Source organism: Apium graveolens, chromosome 4, assembly GCF_009905375.1.
Source record: "Apium graveolens cultivar Ventura chromosome 4, ASM990537v1, whole genome shotgun sequence".
Classification (NCBI taxonomy): domain Eukaryota; kingdom Viridiplantae; phylum Streptophyta; class Magnoliopsida; order Apiales; family Apiaceae; genus Apium; species Apium graveolens.
In genome coordinates, this window is record NC_133650.1 from 26,174,479 (window position 1) to 26,190,239 (window position 15,761).

The 15,761-nt window shown below is 35.5% G+C and overlaps 1 protein-coding gene across 1 annotated transcript; it reads right to left on the reverse strand.

Annotated features, from left to right (window-relative positions):
- Nucleotides 1-713: 713 nt before the first annotated feature.
- LOC141718435 (uncharacterized) lies at nucleotides 714-1,403 on the reverse strand. Its single transcript, XM_074520820.1, has one exon. It carries the CDS (start codon nucleotides 1,401-1,403, stop codon nucleotides 714-716), a length of 690 nt encoding a protein of 229 aa, XP_074376921.1.
- Between the last annotated feature and the right edge of the window lie 14,358 nt (nucleotides 1,404-15,761).

The following is a 15,761-nucleotide window of genomic DNA, read 5'->3' on the forward strand; positions in this document are numbered from 1 at the left end:
CACTAGCAGTACCTTCTGAACATCTTAGGGATAAGCAACAATTCCTATATTTTAACCTAAGCACATTGTAGTTTTCAGCACATAACTTGTCACTACATTATACGTTAGGTCTATCATAGGAAATTTTATCAGAATATACTTGAGCAAGTTCTTTAAAAGCTATACAGTCAGCATTATCACAAATTTTAGCAGGGGGTGATATAGATACCTGAGGAGTTGATTCTGCCATCAATGCAAGATTTCCATATTCTTCCTCTTCATCATCTGTATCATCCCAGCTTTTTCCTTCAGCAATGTAGGACTTAACTGGATACTTTTTGGATTTCCCTGAATACCTTTTCTGAATCCCTTTGCCCTTGTCTTTTGGTTGTTGAGGCTTCCTACATTCACTGGCAAAGTGTCCAACCTCATCACAGTTATAGCATTTGAATTTGTTTCTGTCTACCATTCCAGTTTTATATCCAGAACTGGAGTATGAGTTGGATCTATGCCCTCTGCTACTACTCACTGAGCCCCTGAAACCTTTCTTCCTTCTGAATCTCATATTGCTGAACATCCCAGCTAGATTTGCCATTGTGGGATCTTCCATCTGTTTTAATTCTTCCATGGTGTAGTAGTCACTAGGCTCCCCAGTCAGATTTCCATCATCCACTTCAGCCTCAAAAAGCACATTTGTTTGAGACTTAGCCTTCTCAACAGTGATATCCAGGTCTTCATGCTTGCTTGCCACTGGATTTGTGCCCATATATGATCCTCTTCTGGTCTAACTCCATCTCATGAGTCTTCATTCTTCCATACACCTTTTCCAGTTTCATGGTCTTGAAGTCCACTCGTTCATGAACTGTTTCTGCCTTATTGTCCAGATGTGAAGGGAGTGCCAACAAAAACTTTCTGTTGATTTCATGTTGTGCATACTTCTTTCCATGACGACTCATTTCATTTAACAGCCTATTCAGTCTTTCATACACTGAGGTTACACCTTCACCCGGGAGAGACCTGAAGGCTTCATATTGAGTAATTAACATGTCTAGGCGATGCTCTCTCACATCTTCAGTACCTTCCATTAACAGTTCAATTGTGTCCCGCATGTGTTTGCCACTTTCACAAACAAGAATTTGGTGACACATGTCAGAGTCCATGGCATCTATCAATATCAGCTGTAGACTATCATCTAGGGCAACCAATTCCTTTTCCTTTGCAGTCCAGTCAGACTTTGGTTTATGAATGGTACGTCGTTCATTATCAGGATCAACCATTTCAGGTATGTGTGGGCCGTTATTCAGAATTTCCATATAATCAGGGTTCGCAGCCTTGAGATAGAGAATCATCTTTTTCTTCCATAGATTGTAATTTTCTTTGTCAAACTTTGGTACCTTAATACTTCCCACTTTTTGAGAACTCATGATTAAATTATTTAAGATTCAAAAATTTCAAGAAATAGAAAATTTTGAAAATTAAAAAATCTGCAAGAGTGGACTTCTTTTGGTCTAAACTTCTGGATCTTGATTTGTATGTCAATCAAACTGCTCTGATACCAATTGTTAGGTCCAAAGGTATCGTAGAAGGGGGGGTTGAATACGATACCACCAATTAATTTCAATTCAAAACAAGTTCTTAGTTTATGCTAGAAAGTAAAAACACAATACAATTCAAGGAATATATTTCGATTGATATAAACCTTAATGTTGCTACAATCTAATCAATTGATTAGCTTCTACAGAAATTTCAACAGCATAACAGTACAGTTACAAAATAATTAATATGAACTTGAATGCTCCGTAATGCTCTCCATAAAAGCTTCTCAGTTTGCTGGTGAAGATTTCTCTTCTAAATAAATGCTGAGATTTCTGTTTTATTGTAGACTTAAAACCAAATTCAATACGTGGCTTCTTCTGGTCCAAGCATTCTAATTTGCTGCATCCTTCTTAGTAGTCGAATTTGACATTGATAAAATTTGACTAGTAGATATATAGAAGTCGAATTCTATACATGTGTCAAATTCTGAGGCAACCAAAGCCAAATCACAAGTGGAAATTGATCCAAGGTCCAAGGGCAAAGAAAAAGTTGATGAACCTGTAAAGGTTTATATGCCAGTCATAGATGAAGAAATAACTGATGATGAAGAAGATGCTAATCTTACTCTGATGCAAAAGAAGATTTTTCAAACAACCTCTAACATGGCTCATGTTGTTCAGAGTCAAGATGTAGTAAGTTCTGATATGACAGTGAAGCAAGCAACCTCTGACATTGCTCATGTTAAACCTTCAAAGATACTCCTACCAAGATTTACCAAAGCTAAATAGACTCAATCTTTGAAGACCGAAACAAGTGGTTTTGAAGCAAGAGCTGTTACAGGAAATGAAGTAAGAGATAAATCTGGATTGGGTAGTTCTGATGAAAGAAGATTACATAACACTACCAATGATCCAACTTCCTTAAGTGAACCAGGTGTTGGAGCAACTCCTGAAAGATTGAATCGACTTGAATCCGTAAAAATGGTTTACCATACCTTTCTGAAAGAACATATCTTGTTATACTTTATGATAGATGGAATGGTATATCATATTAGGCAGAATGCTATACCACTAAAGTATTTTGAGGAACTGGAACACGTTCTATTCCTACTTCAAGTGAAGGACAGATTAGCAGATAATACTGCAGGTTATTTAAAGTCACAAATTCAAAGACAGAAAAAGCTTTATTCTATAAAGTCTGACAGCACATACTGTCCCAAGTACAGAGATCACAAAGGTGATATTGTCGAAATGAAGCCTAACTTTGCTAAGATCATAACTACTTTTCTGGGTTATAAGGCTGTGGAATTCAATCTAGAGTCTGACAAGGCATATCTGATTAGACTAGATCAGGAGATAAGAAAAGCTAAGATAAATGATCTCAGAGCAGCTATTTTTTAAAATGGTGAAGATACAGTTGAATTGATAAATGCTAAAAAGAGGATGATCAATGAACTTGAATATGCTGAGAGATGTTTGTTAAAGAACTATCTCAGAACTACTCCTGACATCAAAGAGATCAGAAATTAAAGCCAAGTCAAAGATCTACAACTGCTTAAATTCTGAAGAGTATACAGACTGAAGCTTTTATCAGAAGTTAAAGATGGTAAAGCTGAAAGGACTGTAAGTTGTAGTTATCTAGTCAAATTCTCATGCATTTATACTTAATATTTTTGACATCACCAAATATCTATTGAACTTGTATATTATGCTAATTTACAAGTTGGGGGAGATTGTTAGATATATTTGATAATGTCATGTGTAATATGATTTGTGTTTAGTTTTCATATCTTACTTAACATGACAAATCAGTACTTAACTGGAAATCAACACTTATACTGAAGACAGAACTGAAGATATCAGAACTTAAGTTATCAGAACTTAAGTTATCAGAAGATATTTATTAGAAGATAATATCAGGTGTTAAGATGACTTTCAGATAAGGCAGGTGACAGATTGAAAGGAAAGAAGATCGAGACTAAGACAGAAAGAAATATACATAAAGAAGGAATTCTATGAAGAATAGAATACTTGGAAGAAAAGATAACTAGTTGATATATTTTAGGAAGCAGAATTATATTCCATATCAATTAGAACATTATCTTGTAACTATGTAGTATATAAACACAGGCATAGGGTTTACACTATAAGTGTTATCATTATCGAAGTTATTATCCATTGTAACCCTAGCAGCTCTCGTGATAATTTATTCATCACTGAGAGAGGACAGTTCCATATTATAACAGAGTTTATTGTGTTGAATAAAATCTATTTTCTGTTACTTGAGTTCTTATATTCGATTTTATTGTAGTAAATACTGTATTCAACCCCCTTCTACAGTGTGTGTGACCTAACAAGATGAATGTCTTGTGATATGTTTTCGATGAAACTGTGAATTGATTATATTCTGTGTTTGATCGAATTAAAGGTATAAAGTTTAGATTATCTTTTGGATTTATGTTAATCTGGTGAATTTGTGATTATCTGTTGGATTAATGTTAATTTGGTGGATTTATGATTATCTATTGAATTTGTAATTATCTATTGAATTAATGTTAATCTGGTAAAATTATGATTATTCGTTGGATTAATTTTTATCTGGTAGATTTGTGATTAACTTTGAATTTGTGATTGTCTGTTGGTTTGAAGATTACATGTTAGCTGTGTTGTTTAGTCAAGAAATTTTATTTATCTAAACTGTATCTTAATGGTTGTTTAAAGTAAGAAATTTGGTAGCTTAAAGTGAGAAATTCGTGTATGATAATCACTTGGTTATGTTAAGAACCATTTCTCTCAGCAGTTGAAGCTTAATTGGACTAAATATGAGTGTAAAATGTAAACTTGTTGAGTTAAATAACTTTCTTGATTAAAGTTAAAATCTGTGAATCTGTTTGTTTCAAAATCTCTGTGAAATAGTTTAAAATAAAGTCCATTAACTTGGTATATTATGAAGTTTTGGAATAAAATTTTAATAATAACATATTGAGTGTTGATACATTTAAGTCCAAGAAAGTCAGTGTCCTAGTTAATTTGACTTTAAGTTCCTTGATAATTTAGTGTACTTCATAAATTCTTATCTGTCTAATGATGAATTTACCTAGATGTAAACCCTGGTGGATTAAGTTTTTAACACAACTGTTTATATTTATGATCTAATTATCTTATTGAGTTTTGCAAAACAATAATTTTATATATTTGTGCTATGAGTACCTAATTAACCTTTGCAGAACTATATGTATATGTGCTTGTGATCTGTGTGTTATTAAAGTATATTACTTAAGTTTTTGACACAGCTTATATACATTATCTTTCAAATATTACTTTAAAAAGTAATCTGTCTTGGATTGATAAATCACAGTTCTGTCTTTACAGTTCTCTACTAGCACTTTCCTTTAAAAAGAAAACAGACTATTTCCTTCATTCTCTTTCAGGAACCAAATGTATAATCAAGATTAAAACATTGAACCTGGTCTGTTATCTCTTTAAGTGATAAAATATGTGTAAAATAGACCCTGAACATGCTAACACTTGATTCTCTTGGTTACATGGTTAAATTGAACTACTTACATGATAATTATAATTATATGTGATCATACTGCTTAGTATTAGTCTATTTTTAATCTACGTAATTGATCTAAGATTATTGAAATGTTAAGTCTGTTTAAATGTGTGACCAAATGAATGTGCAAGCTGTCCTGGTTGCAGTATTAAGCTGAATACATTGAATCTGGATAAGAAATGTCTTGTTGTCTCCAATATCTACTTGTCTATTTGATAGGTGTACCGAGTCTGTGCATCATGTTTGCTTGAATATATATAATCTGTGGACTTATAGTGCAACACTGTTTACTATTCAGTGTTTGTTTGTGCTTAAGCAGTTATAAGAAATCAGATAAGGTATATTGAAGACTGGTTTGTGTAATAAAAATAAAATAATATACTCACACACCAGCCCTCACAGTAAGGCCTGGCAGAGGAGCGTTGAGCATCCCTGTATCTGGATCACTGCTGTGATTAATGGCCACTTAGAACAATTAGGTGACATTTTTTTTCTTACTGCATTTAAAGTATTATATCTGATATAAATGATCTGAGTGTTGTATTGCCTTGAATGCTTGATGAATTAAATGAAAACTGATTATGCATGCCCTGTTCTGTGTTTAATGTGCATGACATTCCCTTGATTACATCTCATTAATAATATAGTTTCTTGAGAAATAAATGTAAGAGATTTTATTTGCATTAAAAATCAGTTCTTCTTTCAAACTCACTTCACGCACAGCTCATCCTTAAATGCTCCTGCACTGAAAGTACAGTCCCTATGTAATAGAGTAAGCTATGATATCAACTTTATGTCGCACAGTTTCCAAAACTTGTACTTATGTACTGTGCTGTTTTCTAAAGTAGACACAACGACAAAGAATTAATACATTCTTTATTCTCTGTTGTAATAGTTTATGAATATGTGTATATATGCTGCATTTCATCATTCTCTCAATTTCATCATCCTAGTATCTATTCATAAAAGACTTGGATTTTTGTGTAACACAGCCATGCATGCATTAAATGTTTTTCACTGTTCATGAACAGTAAACAATTTCTAAAAATCTTAATTTTATAATCTTTTCTCTTTGCATCTGTGTTAAATGGTTATATATATGCATATCTTGTATGCAGCATTCACACACACACTAGTTGCATAAACTCCACTTCATTTGCAACATGAACCCAAATGCTAACCCTTTTTACCCTAAACCAAGACCACTGATTGAAAACCCATATCTTCTTGAAGATATGGAGAAAAATCAGTTTCATCACCACAAAACCTCTTCTTTCAAAACTGTTCAATCTTCATATCCTAAACACTATCACAAAGACATTTTCCACCTAAACAACTTAGAAATGGATACAAAAATCACACAATTCCTTTCTACCAAAGCAGAAAATTTTAGAACCCTCATTCCCCTAACTCTAGACCTCCTAAACCTTTGCAAGCCAAAGTTTACACCAGAAAGGCCAATCTAAGATAAAATCCAAACACCTCTATGAACACACCAAAGCCCCCTCCACCAAAACTGTCAAACCCTTCAAACTCCAAAAAGTTTCTTGAACTTGTCAAAAATTTCCAAACTGGCACTTGTGTTGATGTGAAGGGTGAAGTAGAGTTCATAATTAGAAGGGCTAGGTGGGATGGTCTCATGTATAACTTAGGTAAGCACTACTGCACACACCTTATGGGAGAGTTCTATTGTAATATGAATATCATAAAAGGGGTAGATGGCATACTGCATTTCACTACATCAGTCAACAAAAAGGTCATTTGTGTTGATAACAAAAGCATTAATAGGGCACTGTATTTACCTTTGCATTTGTGTGAGTTTCCTTGTGAGGATATCTTCTCTCTGTTTGATTTTAATAAATCTGAATTTGAACTAATGCTTGGCACTTTTTGTAAATCTGACATTCATGATGGTCTCTGTGATGTTAATTGTGATATTCATTTCAAACACTTCACTGGAACATTTCAGCATCTTGCTCTAATCATTAGGGCAAATATTATGCCCAAACCAAATCAAAGTAAGTACTTTGATTTCTTTGATATGAAAATCATGTATCTCTTATGCACAAACAAAATCCACTTCAATATATCTTATGGTGTTCTTCTAAACATGATCAATGCACATCTTGTAGTGTTAGGAATATGTGTATTAGTTTGATGATAAGTTCAGCAAAACACTTAAGTAGAAATCTAGTGTTTGTAGCCTCAACGGATAAGACCATCTTGGCTATCCGTTGAAGGAGTAGCCTTACTTAGCAATAAGTTTGGTATTGTAGCACATCTCACTCTCTGATTTCAAGCTGTAATTCTTAGATGTTGTTAGGAGATAATAAGTCATTTTGACTACTAATGGATGTACAAATAGGAGGGCTAATTGTAAATATTTCATGCCTTGTAATTTTGTATAAGTGAAGAAGTGTCAACGGATATTGAAGACCTTCAACGGATAAGAAACTAAGCTTCAACGGATGTCTCTAATGCTTCAACAGATAATATCCATCAATGGATAAGTGCTTCAACGGATAAAGCTTCAACTGCTAGAGCATCAACGGATAAAGCCATCAACGGATGAAAGCTTCAACGGATGCACTGCTAGAGCATCAACGGATAAAGTCATCAACGGATGAAAGCTTCAACGGATGCTCAATCTCATAGCAGTTGATAGTGACAGTTAACAAAGCTGACAGAGGCACATGGATTGACAGAGATGTGGTAGCCTATTTCAGGAACAGCAGAAAAAGCAGCCGTTTTTAGCCTGGTTCATAATGGAAAGTCAACAGATAATTCCATATTACACTGGATAAAAATGGAACAGAAACGAGTGGAGAACTATTGTCTTATTGTACTTTATCTTTGTCTTCACTTGTAAACTTGGTGTTATATAAACCAAGTAGTAGCTAGTAATTAGAAGTGAATTTTCCCTGAGCTGGTTAGAAATATCAAGAGAGAAAATCATCAAGTTTGTACTAGGAAGCAGCTGTGATTTAATTTTTGAATCACAGATTTTCTGAAATAACACATCTTTGGTGGAACAACAAATCCACCAGAAAAGTTTTTAAGTTCTTTGTGTTCATTACATTTATGTTTGAATATATATCTGTCTGCATCAGCTCCAAGCAATTCACACACATTTGTTCACTCAAACACTTAGTCTTACAAATTGCTCAAAACTTGAAAAAGTTTTGAGATTTACATTCAACCCCCCTTCTGTAAATCTCATTGTTTGTCCACTGGGAATAACAATTGGTATCAGAGCAAGCTCTTAACATACAAAGAGTTTAAAGATCTATTCTGCTAACATCATGAGTAAGAAGGATATTGGTGTAAAGATTCCAATCCTGGAAAGAGATAACTATCATCACTGGAAGGTGAAGATGTATTTACATCTTCTCTCTCAAGATGAAAGCTACATCAACTGCATTGAGAATGGTCCTCACATCCCACACAAGGTGGCCACAACTGCTACCGCTACAGTTGCTGTTGGATAGTCTATTCCCAAGCCAAAGGCAGAATGGACTGTTGAAGATATTGAAGAGGTCCACAAGGACAAGAAAGCCATGAACATTTTGTTTAAAGGCCTGGATCAAGATATGTTTGACAATGTCATGAATAGCCAAACTGCTAAGGAAATTTGGGATACTGTGCAGCTTATCTGTGAAGGCACTGAGCAAGTTAGAGAAAACAAAATGCAGCTTCTCATTCAACAATATGAATATTTTCATTTTGAAGAAGGAGAATCATTGAATGATACATTCAACAGATTTTAGAAACTATTGAATGGATTAAAGCTGTATGGGAGAGTGTACCAAGTCAAGGACTCCAATTTAAAATTTCTGAGGTCTCTACCAAAGGAATGGAAGCATATGACTGTTTCTCTAAGAAATTCTCAAGATTATAAGGACTTCACACTTGAAAGATTATATGGAATTTTGAAGACTTATGAACTTGAGATGGAGCAAGATGAGCTGTTGGAAAAGGGAAAGAGAAAAGGAGGATCAGTTATACTTGTAGCTGACAGTGAAAAAGTTAAAGCCAGAAATGAGGAAAAGACAATGCCAAGTCTCAAAATTGGCACAAGCAAATCAGAATCAAGCAAGGGTAAAAAGCAAGTTACTGAGGATGAAGACAATTCCAGTCAGGATGAATCTGATGATATTGATGAACATCTGGCCTTTCTGTCCAGGAGGTTTGCGAAGACGAAGTTCAGAAAAAACACAAAGTTCACTAAGCCAAACAAAAACATGGTGGACAAATCAAAGTTCAAATGTTACAACTGTGGCATTAGTGGATACTTTGCAAGTGAGTGTAGGAAGCCAAATTCTGAGAAAAAGAAATTTGAGCAAGTTGATTACAAAAGGAAGTATTTTGATTTGCTCAAACAAAAGGAAAGAGCTTTTCTCACTCAAGATGATTGGGCAGCAGATGGGGTAAATGAAGATGATGATATGGAATATGTCAACCTAGCCCTGATGGCTAATTCTGATGAAAATGAAACTAGTTCATCAAGCAACCAGGTAATTACTACTGATCTCTCTCAGCTTTCTAAACATGAATGCAATGAAGCCATAAATGATATGTCCAATGAATTATATCATTTGCGTGTTTCTCTTAAATCACTAGCTAAAGAAAACACTAGGATCAAAGAAAATAATGTGTTTTTAAGTGATAGGAATGCTGTGTTAGAGAGTCAGGTAATTGAGCTTGAAAAGATTAAACTTAAATGCTTGACTGTTGAGAGTGAACTAGAAGAAGCTGTTAAGAAAGTAGAAATTCTTTCTAAACAGTTAGAAAGTGAGCAAGAGGTAATCAAGGCCTGGAAAACATCTAGGGATGTTGGTGTTCAAATTGCCAAGGTTCAGGGAATTGAGTCATTCTGTGAGGATGCCTGGAAGATAAACAAAAAGAAGTTAGAATTAATTGATGAATTGTCAACGGATGTGGAATCAACGGATGATGAAAGTTATCCGTTGAAGGAAGAAAAGGAGCATCCGTTGAAGACTCATCAATTAAAACAGGCAAGTTCTTTTAAAAATAAAATGAATGATTCAACTCTCAAGAACTTTGTCAAAGAAGGAGCTAGCACATCCAGAGATGTCAGTAAGGTGAATATAGGACACATGACTTTAGATCAGTTGAAAGATAGGCTTAAGTTGGTTGAGGATAAGAAGGAAACTAAAAGAAAATCTAAAAGAAATGGGAAGGTAGGGATTAATAAACATAACAATTACACACCTGATAGGTATGCTCCTAGAAAAAGCTGTGTACATTGTAAAAGTGTTAATCACCTATCTGATAATTGCAAATCTGTTAAAAATGCTCCCATGCCTTCAAATCCCTCCATGCCTAACATGTCTATGTCACCTCTGCATGCTATGCCTGTTATGTCTCACCAGAATCCCCATGCACATTTTGCAAACATGCCATACATTAACAATCCTTACTTTACTGCATTTAGTATGCCTCAAATGCCATACAATATGCCTATATGGAATAACATGTTTGCACAACCTATGCCTTATCAAATTCAATCAAATGTGTTAAATGATTCTGTGACTAACCCTACACTTCAACCAACCACATCTGAGACCAAGGTTGACCCAAAGTTACCTAAGTCAAAAGATGCAGGAGGAATGAAGTCTAGGAAAAAGACTAACAAGGATGGACCCAAGGAAACTTGGGTACCAAAATCAACTTGATTGATTTTGTTGTGTGCAGGGACAAAGAAGGAATCTATGGTACTTGGACAGTGGTTGTTCAAGACACATGACAGGAGATTTCACCCTGCTCACAGAGTTTAAGGAGAGAGCTGGCCCTAGCATAACCTTTGGAGATGACAGCAAAGGATTCACTATGGGATATGGCTTGATTTCAAAAGAAAATGTCATCATTGATGAAGTTGCATTGGTTGATGGTCTCAAACACAATTTATTGAGCATCAGTCAACTATGTGACAGAGGGAATACTGTTTCCTTCAATTCTGAAGCCTGTATTGTCACAAGTAAAAAGGACAATAAAGTGGTTCTAACTGGAGTTAGAAAAGGGAATGTGTACTTAGCTGATTTCAACTCTACAGATGCAGAATCCATTACTTGTCTTCTCAGCAAAGCAAGTCCAGTTGAAAGTTGGCTATGGTACAAGAAGCTGTCCCATTTGAATTTCAAGATAATGAATGATCTAGTCAAAAAGGACTTAGTTAGAGGAATGCCTCTAGTGGAATTCACAAGGGATGGACTGTGTGATGCTTGTCAGAAAGGAAAGCAAAAGAAAGTATCATTCAGTAAGAAGCTTGAATCTGCAATTGATGAACCACTGCAACTTCTACACATGGATCTTTTTGGACCAGTCAATGTATTGTCAATTTCAAGGAAAAGATACTGCCTAGTGATTATAGATGATTTCTCAAAGTTTTCATGGGTTTATTTTCTTGGATCAAAGGATGAAGCTAGTGAAATCATCATCAATCATATCAAGCAAGTCAACAATCATCCTGATTTCAAAGTAAGGAACATTAGGAGTGACAATGGAACTGAGTTTAAGAATTCAACCATGAAGATGTTCTGTGAAGGTAATGGGATCATGCATGAGTTCTCAGCTCCAAGAACTCCACAACAAAATGGTGTGGTGGAAAGGAAGAACAGATCACTAATTGAAGCTGCAAGGACAATGCTTGAGGAGTCAAAACTCCCAACTTATTTTTGGGCTGAGGCTGTTAACTGTGCATGTTACACTCAGAATATTTCTCTAATCAATCAAGCAAAATGCATGACTCCCTATCAATTATTCAAGAGAAGAAAAGCAACTTTAAACTTTCTACATGTCTTTGGTTGCAAATGTTACATCTTAAGGAATCAATCTGATCACAAAGGAAAGTTTGATGCAAAGGCTGATGAAGGAATATTTGTTGGTTATTCTGCTGGAAAATCATATAGGGTCTACAATCTAAGAACCAACATTATCATGGAATCTGTACATGTTGTGTTTGATGATAAAAAGATTGATGGACTAACAGATGAGGGACATCATGAAGGACTCAAATTTGACAATATTGAGATATATTGTGACGATAGTGAAGATGAGAATGATGAAGAAGGCATCTCAAGAAGATACCAGAGTCTGCCTTTGGATAATGCACATAATGCTGCATCCGTTGAAAGTCATAATTCAGCTTCCATTGAAAGAAGCAATGCAGCATCCGTTGAAAGACTAAGTGCATCATCCGTTGAAGTTCATAACGAAGCATCCGTTGATCACAATCTGTCAACGGATAATCAATTCACCTCATCAGTTGATAGAACTCCAAATTCCTTTCAAAGGATCAGCAACTCAGGGGGAGTTTCAACAAATCAACATTCTATCACATCATGACAATACTGAGGCAACCTCATCAAGGGCTAATCTACCACCTGAAAGGAAATGGACCAAGAATCACCCTTTTGAACTGATCATTGGTGATGCTACATCTAAAGTACAAACTAGAAGGGCTACTCAAGATGAATGTCTGTATAGTAGCTTTCTATCACAGGAGGAACCTAAGCGAGTGGAAGAAGCTCTTTTGGATCCAGATTGGATTTTAGCAATGCAAGAGGAGCTAAACCAATTTGAGAGGAATAAAGTGTGGAAGCTGGTACCCAAGCCAAAGAACAAGAGTTCTATTGACACAAAATGGGTATTCAGAAACAAGATAGATGAAAATGGCATTGTCATAAGGAATAAAGCTAGATTGGTTGCCAAAGGCTATTCTCAACAAGAGGGAATAGATTTTGATGAAACATTTGCTCCAGTTGCAAGACTTGAAGCCATCAGAATCTTTCTAGCCTATGCAGCTAATGCCAATTTCAAGGTCTATCAGATGGATGTCAAGAGTGCATTTCTAAATGGGGAATTGGAGGAAGAAGTTTATGTAAGCCAACCTCCAGGTTTTGAAGATCCAAATTTTCCAGACCATGTGTATTATTTGCTGAAAGCACTCTATGGACTAAAGCAAGCACCTAGAGCCTGGTATGAGACTTTATCAAAGTTCCTTCTAGATAATCACTTCACAAGAGGTACTGTTGACAAAACTCTCTTCTTTAGAAATGTTAATGGCTCTAAGATACTTGTACAAATTTATGTAGATGATATTATATTTGGATCTACAGATGATAAACTTTGTAAAAAGTTTGCTAAATTAATGCAAAGTAAATATGAAATGAGCATGATGGGAGAGCTAACTTACTTTCTTGGTTTACAAGTTCAACAAGTTAGTGGTGGAATTTTCATTAGTCAAACTAAATATATTTATGATCTTTTAAAGAAGTTTGACTTAATGGATTGTTCACCTGCAAAAACTCCCATGGCCACTGCCACCAAGCTTGAATTAAACAAGGCTGAAAAGTCTGTGGATATTACAAGTTATAGAGGCATGGTTGGCTCACTTTTATATTTAACTGCAAGTAGACCTGATATTATGTTTTCTACATGTCTCTGTGCTAGATTTCAAGCTGACCCTAAAGAATCTCACTTAGTGGCTATAAAAGAATTTTCAGATATCTCAAGGGGACTCCAAATCTAGGAATTTGGTACCCTAGAGAGTCTGGTTTTGATCTAATTGGCTACTCAGATGCAGATTATGCAGGTTGCAAAATAGACAGGAAAAGCACAACAGGCACCTGTCAATTTCTAGGAAACAAGCTTGTATCATGGTTCAGCAAGAAGCAGAATTCTGTTTCCACATCAACAGCTGAAGTTGAATACATTGCAGCTGGTAGTTGCTGTGCACAAATACTGTGGATGAGGAACCAGTTATTTGACTATGGTATAACTGTTGACAAAATTCCAATATTTTGTGACAACACAAGTGCCATTGCCATTACTGAAAATCCAGTGCAGCACTCAAGAACCAAGCACATTGATATCAAGTACCATTTCATTAGGGAACATGTGATGAAAGGTACAGTGGAACTTCATTTTGTTCGAAGTGAAAAGCAGATTGCAGACATATTTACCAAGCCACTTGATGAATCAACATTCACAAGATTAGTAAGTGAGTTAGGTATGCTTAACTATTCATAATCTATGTCATCTATGTAATCTGTCTTGTAGCCTGAAATGAATTTGCTGCAAGAACAAAGTTGGCTTTAATCAAGACTTATCCTATCAACGGATATTCCCTATCCGTTGAAAGCCAAAATTGTTCTATCAACGGATATTCATTATCCGTTGAAAGATAAATACATTTCTGGTAATTCTATCCTTCAACGGATAAAATAGTGTTGTTCATCAACGGATAACTATTTACCTTATCCGTTGATGTGTCACGTCAGTAAGTCACAGCCGTTGATTCTTTTACTCAACCGTTGATACAGATATACAGTGATGTATGTATTTGTATTTACGGTAGTTTTCAGAATTTCTACAGTTTCATTTATTCCTGAACGGCTATCACTTACTTAAAAGTATCATTTAATTATTTTATTTGTTTTTTAATTCAAGAAAGTATAAAAGCCCAATCGAATTCTTATTTTCACTTTACGCTTTCTTGCAATTATCATTCTCTTTCTCTCTCAATTCTCAAGTTTTTCTCTGCAACCTCTACTCACAACAATGGCACCAGTAGTCAAAATTATGTCTCAAACATGATTTGTTTATGAAAAGAATAATTTCATAGTCTTGGTTGAAAATAATGAAGCCCATTCTGATTATCACAAGATGATGGACTTCATCAAGAACTGCAAACTGAGCTATGCAATGCTGGAAGCCCCAACCATCTACTGTGAAGTGATTGAGGAGATTTGGACAACTGCAGAGTTCAACTCCACAGATATGACTATTGCCTTCTCTCTCAAAGGTAAGGACTATTGCATTAATTGTGATGATATACAATCTTGCTTTAAGTTTCCTGAGAATAATGCCATGACACCTCATACTGATAAAGATGTCTCTGCAATGCTAGATTCCATAGGCTATGCTTTTGATTCTGCTAGTTTAGGTAGTATTAGAAGGAAAGGCCTTAGGAAAGAATGGAGTTTTCTTGGAGATGCCTTTATTAAGGTTTTCTCTGGGAAGATTAGCAATTTTGATTCTATCACTTCATCTCTTGTTAATATGCTCTATATGCTAGTTTCTGATAGGTACTTTAATTTTAGCAACTGTGTTATGCTAGAATTAGGTTCCCGATTAGGCAACAAAGCTAATAGACCACATAACATCTACTTTGCTAGATTCTTTATGTTATTGGCTAACCATGTTGCTGAAGGTTTGGTTATATCCAATGAGAATAATAAACGCAAATGCTGGGCACAAGAGAAAAGGGTCCTTGCAGACCTTTTGAGAATGAACCTCAACAGCCAGGTGCCATTGGTATACTTGCCAATCATGAATGCACCACTGGTAAGTGAGGTAAATGTTTCTATAACTCCTACTATTTCCAACCCCAATGTTTCTTTGCCTTCTAGTGTGGCTATGGAACCTGTGTCATCGTCCAAACAGGCTCCTACCAAAGCCACCAAATCTAAAGCTTCCAAAGTCAAGTCAAAGAAACCTACCTCTGTTGTTTCTCAAAAGACAACGGTTGTAACAACTACCAAAAACCCTGAAGGGAGTGAATAGGGTGTGAGTGGTGAGGGGAGGGGTGAACATCAAAAAGCCCCCCAGGATAAGGTGGGAGAGGTGAGTGGTACCCAAACCAGCCAAGCCACAGTCTCTCAAAA

Excerpts from the sequence above, each read along its gene's own strand:
- LOC141718435 (XM_074520820.1), bottom strand. The coding sequence starts at position 1,403 with ATGAGTTCTCAAAAAGTGGGAAGTATTAAGGTACCAAAGTTTGACAAA.